The 19679-nt window shown below is 35.0% G+C and overlaps 1 protein-coding gene across 1 annotated transcript in view; it reads left to right on the forward strand.

Annotated features, from left to right (window-relative positions):
• The window catches only part of LOC146997132 (inositol polyphosphate-5-phosphatase A-like), a 101954-nt gene extending 86073 nt beyond the window's left edge, over positions 1 to 15881 (forward strand). The window contains exons 7-8 of the mRNA XM_085816739.1: positions 6286 to 6361; positions 14357 to 15881. Of these exons, the coding sequence (XP_085672865.1) occupies positions 6286 to 6361; positions 14357 to 14368 (88 nt within the window). The 3' untranslated portion in view covers positions 14369 to 15881. The remainder of the gene's footprint in view (positions 1 to 6285; positions 6362 to 14356) is intronic.
• Positions 15882 to 19679: the final 3798 nt, after the last annotated feature.

Genomic DNA, 19679 nt, shown 5'->3' on the forward strand with positions numbered 1-19679 from the left:
ATACAGAATATAATTATAAAAAAAAAGTTTTTGAAAATAAAAGAGAACAGTATTCTTTCTTGAGTATTTAAAAATAATTTCTGATATTAGCATTAGTTATTGAGCATAGTGTTATGATCCTTTATGTTTGTTTATTTTTATTTGTTCATATTTGAAGGTTACATCAAGTTGGATTATGCATTTTGTTCTTTTAAATATGCTTCTGTGTATATAGTTATTTTAAATTTGTGACAAATTGATCAGTTTCATATTTATATCTGAGTCATTTAATTTTATTATTTTTTATTATACAATTTTATGTTATTATTTCAAATCTCTAAGACTGTGTTACATTAAAAAAGTTGTTGTAATATTATCTCATAGCCATTTTGCAATTTGTCTTGAATGCTTTTTTGTTTTTGTTTTGTTTTGCTTAGTATCTATTTTAGATAATGATATATTACAAGTTATAAAACTGATATATTACAGGTTTTCTACTGACCAATATGAGAAAGTACCATTCTTTATTTTTGGAGACTGTAATTTTTGCCTAGATACCAAAGATGGTACTATCTTCAGAAAAATAAGTTTGCATAGTAATTATAACATTTATATGTTAGATAAATGGAAATAATTATAACAAGATAGCTAAACATTGTTTATTCCGTACTTCTACTAGCTGTTGTTATGTATTAGAGTTATTATATGTATTATCTTACAGTTACATATTTTGCAGTAATATTCCTCTAAAATATCTGAGACACAAATTTTTGTAGTTTATAGTTAGTCATGCAAATAGAATATTCAAATTTGTTAACAGATATCTTAGTATATATTATTTTCTAAAACTGAAGGAATCTACAAGTAACATTGAACTTGCCAATTTAGTTTGAGTTTTACATTACAATTTAGTTTCAGTTTTACTTTTTTTATAACTATGTAGTTATAAAAAAAGTTTTAATTTCCATGTTTGCAAAAGAATAATGCACAACTTTAAAAAATGAGCAAGAGCTTCAAGTTCTAATAATATGTATGTTGCTTGTAATATTAGAAGGTGGAGTGAACATAGTTGTGTATGTTATTTGAATTAATTTGTTGAGGTTTTTAAAATCTTAGTGATAAAATCACTGGTTTACAGGGGGAAAAAAAGCTGGTGATAAAATCTGAATATGCATATTTTCTTCCATATTTTATTTTTTGTTTACTTTGCCTCCCCCCAACTCCAAAGTTTTTTTTTTTTTTTTTTAAATGACCAACATAAAAGTTTCGAGAAAAATAAATTTTTATTTATTTTTAGATGTATACAAAACAATATATTTCACCTTTATATTGAATGTATAATGGCCTACCATACTTTTGTTTCCTTTGGAAATTTTTCTTTAAAATTTCAAAAGGTTGAAACAAAAAAGGTTCAAAAGGTACCATTGCTTGCTTTTTAGCAACAGACATGACGAAGCTTCCATCCTTGTCCTTTCAATTACTGCTCTCAGATTGATTTTGAGTGAAAGCAACAGCTGTCTTTTTCTTCTCTCTAATGAATTCATCTAATGTGGGCTGTTCATTACTGTATGTTATGGACAAAGAGATCAATCTCATTATTTAATAACCACACCATGTAAGTGTCTATGCAAACTGGAATTTCATTTGCAGTAACACAGTTAATATGTAAGACTTCAGAATTTTTTCGTATATTAAATGTGCCCACCAATGGGCGAGCGGTAAAATCGCTGAACAGTGGTAGGTATGACCTGGGTTTGATTACAGGCAAATGTGCTAGCTGCTTGGGCATTTTCGTGATTTTCCTCATGTGTAACTTGTATATGAGCCAGTTTCCCTTAAAATGTTCTCTACAATGGCATCCCTTTAGGCAGATAGCCCTAGTGTGCTTTGCCATAATCAACTAAATCAAATCATATATTAAATATTGACCTCTTATGTTTATCATTTGTATGTTGCAACACAAGCTAAAATATTAAGAATTTTATAGTCAGTAAGGAGATTTTTGTATCTGCAGATGTGAAAAAAACTGAATTCCAAAGAATAGTAAATGACAGGTTAATATGTAATTAAGTGAAAATATTAATTCTGTTGGTGGAGATTTCTGAAACATAGGGAAGGGAAAACTACTGTAACACAGCTAGACTTATCTATGATATGTGTTTTTCATAATAAACTGAATTGCCTGTTTACTTTTATTCCTCTAGCTTAAGTATTACAAAAGCCATGTTCCGAATTTCCTTGATATATCCAGAATACTAAAAAAATCATACTTTTCTTGGACCATGTGTCAAGAAATGCCAGCTAAAGGTGCTAAAAGGTTAAATAAAAAAGCTAAAGGTTAAATAATAAATTAAATATTACTACCTTCTGAGTCATTGACTTTGCATGACCTAAGATGCACCATCATACTAGGCTGAGATGGCCAATATGTATTTTGCTTATAGGTCAATGGATAGAAATGGATGTATGTGAAATTGAACGTAAGATATATGTACTACACTAGCTATTTAACACATCTTTAAGGTCTTTCAGTCCAGATGTAATAAGTATGCACAACTAGTGTTTATCTCCTTATAGAGACAATCACTAGGAATAGGAGATTACAGCCAGCATGTAGAATTTCCACACTGGTTTTTGTAGTTATGTTCTGAAGGATGAGTTTTTCCATTGCGGGTATGCATATGTAGGTATATGACAAGCCATATGGCTTTATACTATAAAACTATAGTTCACTATAAATGTTTGCATTGGTACTCTTTGATTGGTCTTTCTTTCTTTCTTCATGACTTGACTAGCGAAAGATATTCCGAGAGAAGATCTTGTCAGAACTGCAGTTTAATGTTCCTGGTGTTTTAATATATTTATTTTTTATACAAATGTTTTAATGATTGAAGCTAATATGTATCTATATTCTAACATATTATTTTATTTATTAACAAGTTTTATATACTTGTTAATAAATAAAATAATTCTATCATCAAGTTCTACTTATGATCCTTCTTCCCTAAAATGTATATATATGACATGTATGGAATAGACTGAAATATATATACCCAATAACACAGGGGTTCTCAGCCAGGTTGAAATTTCCCCTTGGGGGAAAATTTTCATGGTTTCATGTGTGGGATGTGGTCAGCCTTTTACTCTTAAACTTGTTTTAGTTTATGTATATAAAAAATTACTCTTATTCAAGTTTTATCAACATTTTCTATACTTCTGGTTTATTAAAAGCACATTAAAAATAATCTAAATTTAAGTAGATGTATATGCATTTTTGAGTTTTGGAGTTGCATGGGGCAAAAAAACTTGAGAGCCACTGCAGTAACATAAGCTCAAAGTATACCCTCGTAGTTATACCACCATAATATGAAATGTATAACTCTTTCAAAAAAAGTTTGTGGAAGAATCATATCACATGTGTAAAACTTGCAACAACTGAATTTTGTTGTTAGAGGATGTTAGTATATTCTTCATAAAAGACATATGTGAAGTAATATCTTGTGGGGCAGCATACACAGGTGATCTCATGCAAATAGAAATTAAAGCATCTTTTGACTATTTAGTGTGAAGCTGCATTTTGTAAAAAATGTGCTCGAATGCAAATACTTGTGTTCTTTGATCAGAGAAAAATTTTCATCAAACCACAACAACCTTTTTGGCAAATGTTTTATCCTCCAACTCCGTTTTTCTGTATTATTTAAGTGTTTCTGTAAGGTCAGCATTTCTGGATAATACAAGCTATTCAGTATGATATAATGGATTGTCTGTGATGTACATGAAAGACAGGCATTCTACTAATGCTTCCACTGAAGTGAATGTTTGTACATTTAAGTTTCGAAAAAATTTCTTGACTGCAGTTATCCCTCCCATGTATAATGTGTATATGAACCAGTGTTCCATAAAAAGCCCTCCACAGAGGGAAGAAGGCATCTCTTCTATCTTAGGCAGATAGCTCTTGAGTGCTTTGCCCAACCAGCCCCCTATGTAGCAATCATCCTTCAGTACCTTCTTCCTTCTTAGTCCTTGAATTGTGCTTCAATTTTTCTTACAGCTTCTTTACATAAAATATTCTACATAATAATGCAGCATAAATAACAGTATTCTATACTGTATTATGTATTGATATGATTATTACTGAGCTCCATAAACATGTGCAATATTCTAAAATTTTAAGTTATTAAATTATTTTAAGATTAATTATTAATAATTTTATTTAAGATTATTTAAATTAGATTTTCTAGAGGCATTTCACTTTGATATAAATCTTTCAGTTCTAGTTAGCAATCCCAGTTCCAATCCGTCTTTACCCTCAGTTTCTAATGAAATTATTTGATAGCTGTTTTCATTTTTCATCAATAGAGGGTGCCAGCAGCTTGACATCCTTCTTATCATTCTTATTGCCTAATCTTATTACTGCTTTTTCCTTCATCATTTGCACTTCTGAAGTTGAAGAAGGAGTTTCTATATTTAACCTTCAAAACTAGTCCTGTAAATTTATAAATATTGTGCTAATTCTTGTTGCTTGTTTAACTCCTGCAATAATAGTTATTTGCATGTCATTTTAACTCAAATACACTTGAGTTCACATATGTAATATTCAATTAAAAACTCTTCCTTGCCAAATATAGATTTAAAAAGCTCTGTAGCTTTTCCATAATTCTCTTTAGAGAGCAAAATCTTCTAATAAGCTGGCGAGTTCGGTTTCATGCATTGAAATAAATGATCAAATTTATCCTCAGAATTAAGAGATTCATATTCCAATATTTTCATTGCCATTCTGTAAAAGATAAATTTAAAGCAATTCAGCAGTATTCGTATTCAAGAGATACACAGTTTGCTTCACGTTAGTGCCTTTTCTGCTTAAAAACTGCTTTCTCTATAGAAAACAAATCATTTCTTAAAAATAATGAGCAATCCAGACTTTTTTAATGTTGGTTTGAAATTAAAATAGGTGAAAATTATGCAGGATACCTCTGTTTTATAAGGAGGACTTTGCTGCTGAACAGTGTAAATTATTATGAAATAAATGCTGTACATCTTATATGTATTACTTTGTATATTTTGACTTAAAATGTTGTCTTTAGAATTTAAAGAAAATTCTGATCAGGAACAGTTTTCCCTTTCGTTATGAAAATAACTTGTACTTGCGTAGATCTTAAAATGTTTTCCCTTTTTTTTTTTTTTTTTTTTTTTTTTTTTTTTTTTTTTTTTTTTCAGGTAAGCTTTTCATTAGTTTTAACATTATTGATAAATATAAATACATAACATGAACAATAGTTAATTATTACTCAAAAGAATATCAGCTATAGAGCTATGATTAAAAACAATAAAGGCAATAGGATCATTAGGCTCACTGGCTTTCTTTAGTTCATCTAAAAGTCATCTAAAGAAATTAGAATGTCATTGTCTACAGAAACATCAGTCTTTTCTTTCAAAAACTGGGTCCATGCCACCAAATGTTACCTATTCAATAAAATGTCAGCACCAACTCTCCTGCTGAGATCTGCGAGATTTTCTTTCTCAGGGCACCAGTATCACTTAAACCCTGTATTTCATTCACTCTGTTGGTGGCAAATGATTTCTATCATTTTGTTGTCCTCTTAATCCAACAGAGTGATTTTTGAATTCGCCCAAAAAACATTGAGTGCCTTTTTTTAAATGCACCATTTTCTTGACTTTGCTTGCTAACTGAGCAGCAAGCAAAGCGCCGAATAATTCTAGTCTCGGAAGCGTGATTTTTCTTAGTGGCGTCGCTTCACACTTGCTAACCAATAAATTCACTTTGTTTGGGTTGTTTACTGTATTTGGTATTTTAGATTTTTCTGTATTTAACAATTTCGAATGAAGATGTTTGAAGTGTTTATGTACTTTTGCATTGCTGCGAAGTGATTGATTGTAACAGAAATGCATTTCTAATGAAATTCGAGGAAATAAGTCTAAAGAAATTGCAGGGATACAAGTAATATAAAAAAATTGTCTAAAGTCAATTCCTACTTAGATCAACACAAACATTTTAAAAATACAACAAAATTTTAAATATGTGAAAAAATTATATTAACATCAAGTGTCATCAACTACAACTTTAAAAAAATGTATTTGAACTTCAGTGGACGAATAGAAAGTATTTTATTAACAATTGAAAATTTGCACAAGATATTGGTTGAGTGTGAGCTGATAGTAGGAATTTTAAAAAGTAAAATTTCAATAGTCAGTACAAGGCAGTCGCATGGTGTGCACATTATATATTTACTATGAATTTAATTGAAATCTTCTCTAACAAGTTTATTATTATCTATTTCAATGCAGATTGAATTTGAAGGTGAAACCACTGATGGAAACTTTGCTCTTGATGACGTCACCTTTTACGATGGGAACTGTCAAAGTAAGTATGATAACACATTTTCATGCTCTTTTTAAATGCAGCTAAGATGCTCTTCCCTATGTCAGTCTGTAGCGATATCTGCCATGAAACCTCTGGCAGCCCCCATTAAAATTTAGCCTTTGGAAAGTTGTCAGAACTAAGATCATAAAATGAAGTGCAGTACAAGTTGTCAAATGAAGAAAGTCCATGGTTTCACCGGACGGACATCATCAGCAACTACACCAATGCGGTGCAGGTATTTATATAAAATGTCTTGTCGAGAGTTGAAAATTTGCCGTAAAGAATGCACGGGGTATGTCCACTGGGATAGGCGAAAATACAAGAGTATTCCACACTTTATCAGTTGAAAGGAGTTTATACATTTAAAAGTTGGTCCACTTTCCTCTTTGCCTCAGAACTAAACTGTTAAGTGGAAAGTGAGAAATGTGGCTAAAGTAATCATTTTTATCATTCAGATTTCAAATCATTATAGCATAATGTGGCTAGGGTACAAATAGGGCGCAGCCCCATCCACCTAATCGACAAGATTTTATGACAAACAAGGGCTGCGCCAGGATAGCTTACAGCCATTTTTAGGCAGAAGATGGGCTTTTTCATTTCCAGTGGCTGGGGATCCATTGAAAAACAAGCTCCGAGCCAAAAGCCATTGCATTGGATACATTTATCTTGGTCTCTTCAACAAGAAAGTAATCAGACAGCTGCCCACTCGGGAGTGAGCAAATATAACTGCCTTGCTAAAGTTAGTATCAGGTACAAGAAGATTTAAAATTGCCTTTCCTGTGGCAAAAATCTCTGCGTCGAAGTTAGAGGCATTCAGATCAACAGAATAGGATTCCGCAAAATATCCTTCACAGTACAACCGGCACCAGTATTTTCCTTACGTGCAGTGTCATCAGTAGAAATGTGGATCCACTCACAGCTAGGGTTATTTGTAGCTATAACTTCTAAGGAAAAAGCTTTAAGAGCGTCAGGAACTGCCTCGTATATCTTTTCAGCCATACCAATTTCAAGATTACAAGTAGGAGCCCTAATAGTAGGAGGAGAGAGGCTAAACTGGTTAGGGTGGAGTAAGGTAGGCATGATTAGGTATTGCAATTTCGGACCAAAATTTCAATACCTGTATTCGGTAGTAGGAATTTTATAAAAAAAGAAAGAAAACACAGGTGTTTCTTTGTTTTATTTGCCAATTTTATTAGAGTATATACCACCAAAAAATCATTCATAATTTATACATTATAACAGTATATAAAGAATTGTAAAGAAACGAGGACCATCTTATATATTTAAATCACAAAAAAGTGTAAATATCAGTATTCTGTGGTACTATTAAAATTTTTGAAATGTGATCTTAAAAAAACATAATTGAGCCTGGAGCGTAATTTTGTGTAAAAATTACCAGCTGTCTAAAACCCTCTTTCAGCATCTTACACTAGTAGGTGGTACTGTTAGCAAGGGCGATATACTTTTTCCAAGTATTTATCTCGAAATCCCTCATCTTCAAATAAATCGATTTCTCATTGGATGGTTTTGGATATAACTGATTTCTGTATTTTATTTTGGCTTGTTGAATTTTTTTTTAGTTAGTGCTAATTCTAATTTTTGTTCAAGAGACAATTCTTTTCACTATCGACATTAGTGCCATCATCATCTTCGATAACTGTACCGAATTCTTCTGTGTGTGGATAGGTTTGTGGGTAATTTAAGAAAGTTTAATATTTCTTTCTATTTTCATTTTAAGAAAATTTAACATAAACTTGATTTGATTAGTCTCTTCCTCTTTTTCATTTTTAAATCATTATAATTATGTAAATACCGTAAGCCATTTTCTATTTCAGTATGCCTTTCTCCTGTGCGATTTTTCAATGTAATATATAATTCTTTAAATAGTGATGTGAGCTGTTCCTTGTTGCACTAACTGTTAAGAAATTAGAATCTCTCCGTATCGGAAAAATTAATTGGGAGATTAAAGTCGATTGTTGCTTTTGGGGATTGCATATTTCAGTTTCATAAATCGTTCCATCACTAGGAGTAAATTGTTCCAACGTGGTTTAGAATCTAATATTAAAACATGTTCTGTTTTACTTCCAGTTATTATATATTTTTCAAATAAGGCATTTTTTGTAGGAGAATGTTTAAATGTCGTAACAATTTTTCAAACTTGATTAATTATAATGAACTTGATGAGTTAATATTTCATCCTCATTAGCAATATCTTCAACAATTACAGGGTGATTATAATTAAAGTTGCGATATCAAAACGCTGCTCTAACTTTAAAACTACCAGTCAGAATGACTGGATATTTTACGAATGGAATCTGAACCATCGTGAAACAATTGAATTTTGTTTAGTGAAGGAAAAATACCATATTTGCCGCTGTATAAGACGCACTTTTTGTCTTTGAAAATAGGTCTGAACAACGGAATCCGTCTTACTCAGTTTTCGATTACATTTATTTCTCAAAATTTCCTCTATTCGGAGTTGCACAATCTTTTGTCTTGTTTTTTGCAGAGTATGGGAACATTAGTTACATAAAGTTCATTGAACCCGCATGCGCACATATCGACAATCACAGCTGAAAACTTTCCAATTTTTGTGAACGACTTTTAAGCGTGTGAAATTTCTACTGTTCAGTTATCTTTAATTTCTTGCCAAGTTATAGCTCAAAAACCATTGTCGGCATTGCTATAACATAACATACAAGGTACGTGTGATTGCGTATGGTAACAAGACTATAGATAGGCATTTCGGGCCACCCCGACTGATAAAATGATAAGAACTGTGAACTGGGATGCTGTGAAACTAAAGATAGTGTTTAAATCATTTAAGAAATGTGGTATTAGTAATGCACTGGAGGGTACAGGGGACAATTTGTTGTATGAGGACTCTGATGCTGATTTAGAAGGTTTCTATTGACTTTCCAGTTAGCTCTTGAGATGAGTATCTGAATTTTGACGAAAAAAATTAAAAGATGGTCTTTCCCGGATAGATTGGATATTTGCAGAAATTATTAACTTGTATTACTTTATATTTAAAATACTGTAAATTCATTATAATGATCAGTGATAACGTTTTATCCTTCAAAAATGTGTATAAAAAAGGGGTGCGTCATATATGCCGGCAAATACGGTAGTTTAAAAAATGTGCCGATAGATGCCGTTGTCAGGATTTACATGGCTGTTGTAGAGATATGGATATTTCAAGACTTGACATGCACACCACAGATGTAGCTGTGATAAAAATGCAGAACATTAGCGGAACACGTAATGCTTTGCTTAAATGCTTCGTTGTTTGACAATTAAGGATCGCGCTCTGCTCGTGAAACTTTTCTGTCAGAACGATGACTCTGCGTTAACAGCTATCAGGAAGTTCTGGACATTAAAGGGCATAAACTTCGCCCCCAAAACCGCTTACGGCCTGTGAAAACTGATGGATAAATTCAAAGAGACAGATTTATTTAACGTGAAATGAGGTAGAGGACGAAACCCAGTTGCGACAGTGGAAGATGTGGCTACAAAGTTCCAAGAATAGACGAACAGTGATACAGGAATCAGCAGTGCATGGGGAACTGGACGAATGTTGGATATGCCTATCAGCACTGTGCGTAATGTCCTGTGGAACATCTTGCGCTGTTATCCGTGCAAGCTAACTCATGTGCAGAACTTTCTACTTGCTTACCTGGAAACATGTGAATCGTTTGCACAGTGATTTCTTGCCCGGATGGAAGTGAAGAATGGATGGCCAGGGAATATTCTGTGGTCTGGGGGAGCCCATTCCGTTTTGCAAGGTTCTGTAAATACTCAAAATTGCAGGATATCGGTGATCAAGAATCCGTTCCTGCTACAGCGAGTACCTCTTCAGTCTAAAAAGGTCACTGTGGGGCGGAATAATGGCAGCGTTTGTCATAGGTCCGTTCTTCTTCGAGATCACATCTGCAGGGATCATTAACTGCTTAACCATGTCCTTCTGGCAATTCAGCAGCATCAGTGGTTCGCACAAGATGCAAGATGGTGCTCCTCTGGACATTGCTACTTCTATGAAGGAACTGCTGACCACTCATAAAATCATAACCTGCCATTTTCCAACAGTTTTACTGCCACGTTCGCCCAACTAAACCCATGTGATTTTTGGCTTTGGGGGATACCTGAAAAGTATTGTTTGCAGTCGGTAGGTTGGGAATCTGGCCGACTTGAAGGCAACCATCACTTACCACATTCATAGCATCAGCACAGATACCCTCCGGAACTGTACTGGAACATGTCGTTTTGTACTTCCAACTAGTAGTGAAACAAGGTGGATGCCATATCGAACAACTTATGCACGTTTGTTTTCATGAAGCTTTTCCTTTTTCTCTTGTCATTATCATTGTACACACATATTCTTTAAACTATTCACTGTAAACATGTCTTTTTGCCTGTCTTAAAGCCTTGGAGTCTATTATTTTCTTTTGGCTAACAACATTCGTGTGGTTATTGATTAGGTCTTACCCCTGCTAGTGTAGTCTATCGCCACATTTTGGAACTATTTTTTCCCTTCGCCAAACAAAATTTCATTGCCTCTCGATTGTTCTGGCAAAATATCAAGTCATTCTGACCTGTAGTTTTAAAGTTAATGTTCTGAAATCGCAACTTTAATTATAATCACCCTGTACCTTGTCATTATCTTCATTGTCACTCTCTTCAACGTCGGAATCGGAAGTTTCTATATCTACAGTATGCGGGTTCTTCTGTTGTTTATTATTTTTGGTATAATACATCTACTACTCCTAATTGGAGAGAGTGTGCGTGTACGTGCGAGAGACAGAGTGAGTGGGTGTGAGGAGCGTTTGAGAGAGTATACTCTCTCTAGCACTCTCACTCTCGCGACCCACAGTCTCTGTCTCTCGCACTCACACACTATCTCTCTCGCACTCATACACTCTCTCTCAAGTGCGAGAGGGAGTGTGTGAGTGCGCGAGAGAGAGTTCGTGAGTGGCAGAGAGAAAGTGGGAGACTGCGAAAAAGAATGTGCGTGTGAGAGAGTGTGAGTACGACAGTGTGTGCGAGTGCTAGAGAGGTGAGAGTATGAGTGCAAGAGACAGAGTGAGTAGGTGTGAGGAGGGTTTGAGAGAGAGAGTACACTCTCTCTAGCACAATCACACACTCTGTCTCTCGCTCTCACACTTTCTCTCACACTCGCACTCTCTCACCTCTTTCACACTCTCTCGAGTGCGAGAGAGAGTGAGTGAGAGTATGAGTGCAAGAGAGAGTGTGAGTGGGTGTGAAGAGCGTTTGAGAGGGTACTCTCTCTTGCTCACACACTCTCTCGCAATCACACCTCTCTTTCACTTCCCCCTTTCAAGTGCACGAGTGCAAGAGAGATTGTGAGTGTGAGTATGACTGCAAGAGAGAGGAAGTGAGTGGGTGTGAGAGAGTATACTTTCTCTCGCACTCGCACCTTTCTTTCACACACTCTCTCTCTCGAGTGCGAGAGAGAGAGAGTGTGCGTGTATGTGCGAGAGGGAGAGTGAAAGAGTAAGTGGTTGTGAGGAGCGTTTGATAGAAAGAGTATACTCTCTCTCACACTCTCTCGAGTGCGAGAGAGTGTGAGACTGCAAAAGAGAGAGTGCGTGTACGTGCGAGAGACTGAGTGGGTGTGAGGAACGTTTGACAGAGTGCGTGAACAAGTGCCTGTGAGTCAGAGTGCATTTGAAAGAGTAAGTACTCTCACACTCGCAGGCATTCTCTTGCACTTGTGCACGCACAAACTCCTCACACCCACTCACTCCCTCTTCTCCTCGAGAGAGAGGGAGAGTGTATGAGTGGGAGAGAAAGTGTGCGAGAACGGCAGAGTGCGAGTGTCTGTGAATGCGAGAGAGTGAGTGGGTGTCAGGAGTGTACTTACTCTGACTCGCAGGCATTCTCTCCCACTCATACACTCTGCCTCTCGAGGGCAAGAGGGAGAGTGAGTGGTGTGAGGAGTTTGTGCGGGCACAAGTGCAAGAGAGAATGCCTGTGAGTGTGAGAGAGCGTACTTACTCTTTCAAATGCACTCTGACACACAGGTATTCTCTCGCACTCAAGAGAGTGTGGAGAAAGTGTGTGAGTGCGAAAGAGTATTCTCTCGCACTCGTGCACACACGCACCTCTCTCACGCATTCTCGCTGTTGCACTCTAGAAAGAGGGAGTGAAAGAGAGGTGTGTGAGCAAGAGAGAATACCCTCTCAAATGCTCTTCACACCCACGCCCTCTTGCACTCGAGAGAGAGTGTCTCTTACACTCTCGCACTTGAGAGAGAGAGAGTGAGTGTGAGAGACAGAGTGTGTGATTGTGCTAGAGAGAGTACTCTCTCTCTCAAACCCTCCTCACACCCACTCACTCTGTCTCTTACACTCATACTCTCACTCACTCTGCCTCGCACTCGAGAGTGTATGATTGATAGAAAGTGTGTGAGTGCTAGAGAGAGTGCACTCTCTCTCGCACACTCACACACACACTCCCTCTTGCAGTCGAGAGAGAGGGAGAGTGAGTGTGAGAGACTGTGTGTCACGAGAGAGAGAGTATACTCTCTCAAACGTTCCTCACACTCACTCTCTCTCTTCCACTCATCCTCTCACTCGCTCTTTATCACTCTCGCACTCGTGCACACACTCACACTTTCTCTAGCTCTCGCACACACTATCTCAAAGAGTGTGTGACTGTGAGAGAGTGTGTGATTGCACTTTCTCAAACACTCCTCACACCCACACACACTCTCACTCACTCTGTCGCACTCACATACTTTCTGGCACGTACACACTCTCTCTTGCACACTCGCACTCTTGCTCTCACAATCACGCGCACACTCTCACTCTCGCACATTCACTCACTCCCTCCCTCCCTCTCTCTTATTTCGTAAGATAACCCCTGTGTATCTAGTACTATGGTACTCAAATTTTTACACACCTTTGATCACCGACGCTTTCCACACACGTTGCCCTTCAGTTCCCTAAAGTGTCACAGAGATAGGGCTGACATTGTCAAATACTTTTCCCCGAATACAGGGTTAGCAAGAAAATACATAGCAAGCGAGCAAATTCCAAAGACGTCTCACCCCAGTTCTGCATAGCCAGCCAAGCCAAATATTACCTTAAATTATCACCCAGATCAATCAGGGCTCAGTCAGTAAACCGACTATGCGACCCACACTTCTTGAAAAGTGCTTCGGGTGCCCAAGAGAGAACCATTGCTCTGTGTATGTTGATCTAGCTGCGAGTATTCCCTGAGCTACAAAACACGGAAAATGGACTCTGGAATACTCTGGAATCTGGTATCAGGGAGTAATCAGTCTTAAAAATGACGACACACTCAGAATAAGACGTCATGCTCATGAAGCAATGGATCCTGCATGCCAGGCCATGGCGACTTAATCATGGTTTGGGCTGTTTTCTCTTTGGCACTATTTCAATGTTTTGCTACTTGTATCAATCTCCCTCCGTATGCTTCGGTACGTGGAGTTGCTGGCCAATCTTCTCTATCCATTTATATAACCTATTAAGTGTTTCTTTAACCATGCCTGTATCAACAAGTTAATGCAAATGTACCTCAACTACTAGATGTTCAACAGTTGCCCCTGTAGGGCTACGTATCTACACTTAGTTCTTAAATAAACTCCCAGGGAGGAAGCGGAACATATGCCTGTTAACCTCTGTTAAACTTCAGGCGTCCCCATCCTCCATCACCTGTCTTTCATACGGAAATTCAGTATTCCAGCAAGATAATTGCACCTCTCACAGGTCCCGGTTGCCTACTGCATGCCTACATCACCATGCCTCTGACTTCTGCGTCATGAATTAGTTACCTAGAAACCCTAAATGACTTAATCCTATTGAGAATCTTTAGGGGAAAAATGTAAAATTCCAGAAAATTATTGAATCAATGCCTGGTAGTGTTGCGGCCAGATGAGGCCAAACGTCTTATGGACTAGCTATCCAAAATACAGTTAACACTTTTTGTACATAAAATTCTTTTCTTTTCCAGCTCATCCTGTAGAAGCAGCAGTGGAGCCCCCTCCATCTGAGAAATTCCAAGTGGTTTAAGAAACTGCTAAAAAATGAAGAAAAAGGCCGCTTTTAAAATACAGAATATTTCTAATTAAAGCAAACAAAAAAAATATATAAATTAGGCTTACCATGTTTCATAAAGTGCCTTATATTTACTCCTGCATCCCATTACAGTGGCAAACTGAAAATCAGATACTTTCCTCAACCATCTCTGCTTTGCGGCAAATTTTGATGCTTTGGAAAAGATATCGATATTACTTTCTGTCGTATTGAAGGACAAGCTGAGACTTCAAAGAGGAATCTGCCATTATTTTCATGCAACTGTGGTATCAGCCAGCTTTTTGTTCGCATCTACGGCATTTTCGTGGCATTCGAATAAATCTTAGCATGCCACATAAATAAATGTCTGCTCAATTCGCAAAGCTATATGTGAAACAAATCTGACACATTAAAAAACTGAAATGTTTCACGTCATGTAATTATAAATAACCTTGTATTTAAATACATTAATATTAAAACTATTTAAAATTATGACAATTTTTATACTAAATCATTAAAAAAGATATCAGTTTTGCAAGAAACTCTATTGAATCTTTCCTTTTAAATAGCATGTGCGTAATTACTATAAATTCAATATAAATTAATGTTTATTAAAGAAAAAGAACAAAATGGAAAGCCTTAACCTAATTTAAAAATTGATATTTGCTAAAAAAAATCTTAGCAGTATTTTAACACACGTAAGGCAATTTAAAATTTCACGATCACCGTTTTGATTACACATTATCATACACCTGGTCACGTGTGCATCGAAGATCGAATTTCGAGTTTTTAGATTTACTTTTTGCAAAGTTAATACTTTGCACTAACTTTCATTAACAAACTCGACGATTTCAAAGCAATAGATGGCCACTCTGCAAGACTTATGATATTTGTCTTTCAAATTTCATCAAAACCAGCAATTTCAAAGAAATATGTTCACGCTCCAATTTGTTTCCATTTGGCGAAGCATAAAATACTTTTTTTTTCCAGTCTTCACAGTATATAACCTGCCTCTTACTGATAACCAAATTAAGCGATTTAAAATCAACTAGTTCTTTCAACAAGTTCTTTGTGTCTTTTATTATTAATTGTTAGTTCGACATGTCAAATCAATCTAGGACTCATTATAATTGTATATTTTTTTCCTAATAACTATTTTAAACACTTGGTTTAAAAAAATACGTAAGCGAGAAATATATATATTCTTTAACTTATTTTTTCGTGTTTTTTCCTAATTTCTTTTGGTGAATATTTTTCCATTCTCTGTCCTTGTATTCAGTTATAACAACCAAGCGATAAAATGTTTCCACTTCTAACAAAAACTGAATATGTATACTCTGTTCAATATTTATGATGTCGAATAATAATAAAGTATATAGCAAACATAAAATTACAGTCTTTTAATAAAATTGTGAAAAATTACAAAAATGTATAAATGAGTAAAATAAAGCATTTGTACTTGCGTTTTTTTATTATTATTATTTCAATTTTTTTTATTTTATTTTTTTATTTAGACCGAAATTCACAGGTGCACTTTTACAACGCATTTCAAAACGACGTCGCATGACCCAACATCTTACGCATTTTGCGACGAGAATGTAGTATTACAAAGCGAAACCGATATTTCTGCTTAAAAGAAAAATGTAAGCAAAGACCTGAAATCCAAGTCTTTGCGACGGTCAGAAAATCGTGGAATTTCACATATATCTAGGTAGTTTAAAAAGGATGGATTTCATAGTGCTGAATAAAACAAAAATTTATCTTTTAAATGCCAGATAAAATAATATCGGTTTAAATGAGGTCTTTTTCGTTGATGTGTTTGTACTCATAATCTACTTAAATTGATATTTTTATATTTTTTTAACTTTCTACTAATATTTTCTACATTGCCGTAATAGGAATTCTGAAACTACAGAAGATTTTCTTATTCCTATAAATACTAAGTTATGATTTTCAGATCTGAAGAATAAATTGTGCAAATTTCGCTTCAAAATTTAGTACATTACATTATTTTATATAATGCATTATACTCTGGTACCTCAAAACTTTAAACGGTTTTTATTTTATGGGTTCGCCAACGAAGGGCGCCACAGATAAAACTTTGTTATATTCATTGCTGCAAATGCACAGCACATCAGCACGAGCAGAACTACCATAATAATTGCATTTTTCTACAAGTAGGACTAAAAACTTCTCCACTTTAAAATCATAAAGTGGTCTCCTTCCCCACTACGACGTACCCCGTAGGGTAACTACTTTAGGAGTCAAAGTCTTTTAGACTAAATACTCCTTCCTACCGCAATTCATGCCGTGCAAATACGCATTTAACTCATGAAATGTAAAGATTCAACACATTTGTAACCATAAGGGTCACTTATAATTTAGTTATGAATAAATCAAAGGTAAATTTTAATTTAGTACCATGTATTTTCACACGCGAAAAGCACCCGTAAATAATATTCTAAAATATTCAATGTAGCTGCAAATAATGGTGAAAAATATTTAAAATAAAAGCAATAACAAATCAAAATTCTGAAAGAATTACGATTTTAACGGTCGCCCAAGAGGATCAAAGTTTTTATGCTGTCGCTAAGCTCGCAGTCTAAGAGTCTGTTACATTCCCTCTTACCAACCCCCCTTTTATTCCTTTGTCTATTTAGCTCTATTATAAACCACCATTAACACTTATACCATATAAAGTATGTGTCATCTTTTCAAGGTATATGTGAATCTTTTGAAACAGAGTCAACCATTTAAAATAACTGTCTACTTTTTGTAAAAAAGCCTTTTAACAAATGAAATTAATTTTAAAGGTAACCTTCCCGTAGCCAAATACATATTCTCACTCACGTTATTCGACAGAAACAAATATTCTTTAATATTACAAGTTTTGAATATGCACAACATAAATTATTCTTGTAAAATTAATCAAATGTATTTTAATCTTCCTGCGATATTAATTATAAAGACAAAAACTTTGTTATGACCCCGAATATTAAAATTATCCAATATAATACATTTTCATAAAATATCAATCTTTAACATACTGAAAATTTAAAAATAACAAATATTTTCTTACGATAAAATATATTATTTTATTTCTTCAGTACACGTTTTCAGACGATTCTTTTTTCATACCTCGTGTTAATTATTTTTTCTCAAACGTTACAAGTATAAAAAATTATCTTTTTTTAATTCATGAAATAAATTTAAATAACAATTATAAGCACAAATTTGTGATCTGGTTCCTTTGAATTCTGATCTTTAAAAAGTAGACATGCTGATATTTTCCACCAAGGTAACAAACATTCTTAAAGAAGAATTTACAACAAAAAAAAAGTAAGTAAAAGCATTTATTTATTGTCCGATATTTTACTTTCGTAGAAGAACAACTTGTGTAAAAGCTCATGCTGCTAATTCAAATGAAACTTACTGAAAACTCATCATGGATAATTAATAAATTACATTTTCTTAATTTTTAAGCAGCGAGTAAAATTAATTCCTACAATTAATTTCTTAAAAACGTAAATCTGAAACTGAGATGCATTTTAATAAATTTTATTGGTTTATTCTTACCTCACCTCTGAAATGGTCAATATACTCATGAGCTAAGTAATTCTGTGATTTGCAAATTAGTGAATTATTTTTTGACGTCAAAAGAAACATCAGTGTCAAATATAAAATTAGGTAAAAATTCCAAATTTAAGTTAGCTTTGGTTTTATAATAAACTCTATCCATTTCTAGGAAGAGAGGCAAAAGGGTCTTTCATTTTCCGTACGAAAAAAAAAAAAAGATCCCCAGCACAATGAAAACTACCTTCCTTTGAAAGAAAAATATAAACAAATAAAAATAAATAAATAAATGAAAAATAAAAAGTTTGAAATTATATTCGACAGAATATTAAGGCTCGCCCAAAACGGTTTGCTAAGGTTTTCAGGTTCGCAGTCTGCTGTTGCACTCCCTCCTACTAACCCCCTTTTTTTATCTTTTTAGCTCTATGATTAAGCATTATTTTCTTCGCACTTACACCTTATACAATTCAATCAGAAAATTACAAAACTTTCAAAAGCAGCACACCAGTATACGTTTAAGAATTCCCGATCCAGGGTTGTCTGCTCTCGTACATTCCTGTGAAAATGGGACTGAGCAGTTGCAAAATGTGCTATGAAGTATACTATAGGATAGTATGCTATGAAGGGTAACGCAAACGGCTGCAGATGTCATCAACAAACCGTTTAAAATTGCCTATGCAGGATGCATGTTAAGTTGTCTATTCCCATATGTGCTATATAAGCAATAACCACAAATGCATAGTATATGTAACAATAAGCCCAGTATACAAGAGACAACAACTAATAGTGACTCAGGTGTACTGCGTGCACCTCGCAAACTACGATCAATGCACCATGCATACTACAGAATTCAACCATGAGTGATACACCCTGTACACTCATCAAACCATACAACAGTGTACTCAAGAGATCATAAGAACTGTGCACTTTATAAACTACATAAGCCTCACATGAACTGTGAAAACGATTTTTCCTATAACTATATGTACTCTCTGTATAACTAAGAACTGTTTGCCTTGCAAATTCTATGAACTTAATACTATTCGATTATCTTTACAAACCAAATGAACTGTGTACCTTAAAAACTCTGTGAATCGCCTAAAAACTCATAAGGTTACAATGCCTAATATATAAAATGCATGGTAAATGTTAAATTTAAGATGTTACATGTCAAATTTATGTATAATCAATGCATGTGCCACATTTTAATGTTTCAATAAATGCCGAAGCGGGGTTCCTCTGGATAGTTAGTGTACAGGGGCAATACCACTTATGTGATGTAATGGTGCCCCTTACACTTTTTTCCTGTCCTGTCCTGTCCAGTACATGACGTGCTGTCGTAAGACACATCACACCAAGAGTAATGGCCACTGTCAAACTAAGGCTGATTGGGCCTTGGTTCCTCCACACGCGGAGGTGATCGTCATCTGCTCCAAGACTGAATGGAGATTCATCGCTGAGCTCTACGCTTAATACTACACAACGATGCCAGTCGGTTGGCAGTACGATGATCAGTTACGAAAACCACTCCAGACGACTCTGTCGGTATTCTGAAGATAAAGGCAGACGTCTTCAATGCCGCTGTGAGCGTAAATCCACCTCAAGCAAGCGCCATGAGATGACGGAAGGTACCACGGGTGGATAGCTGTAGCACGTTAAATAGCGGACAATTACACCGTTTGGGCATG

Source organism: Stegodyphus dumicola, chromosome 5, assembly GCF_044657685.1.
Source record: "Stegodyphus dumicola isolate Sdum_Otavi_A_Nest chromosome 5, ASM4465768v1".
Lineage (NCBI taxonomy): Eukaryota > Metazoa > Arthropoda > Arachnida > Araneae > Eresidae > Stegodyphus > Stegodyphus dumicola.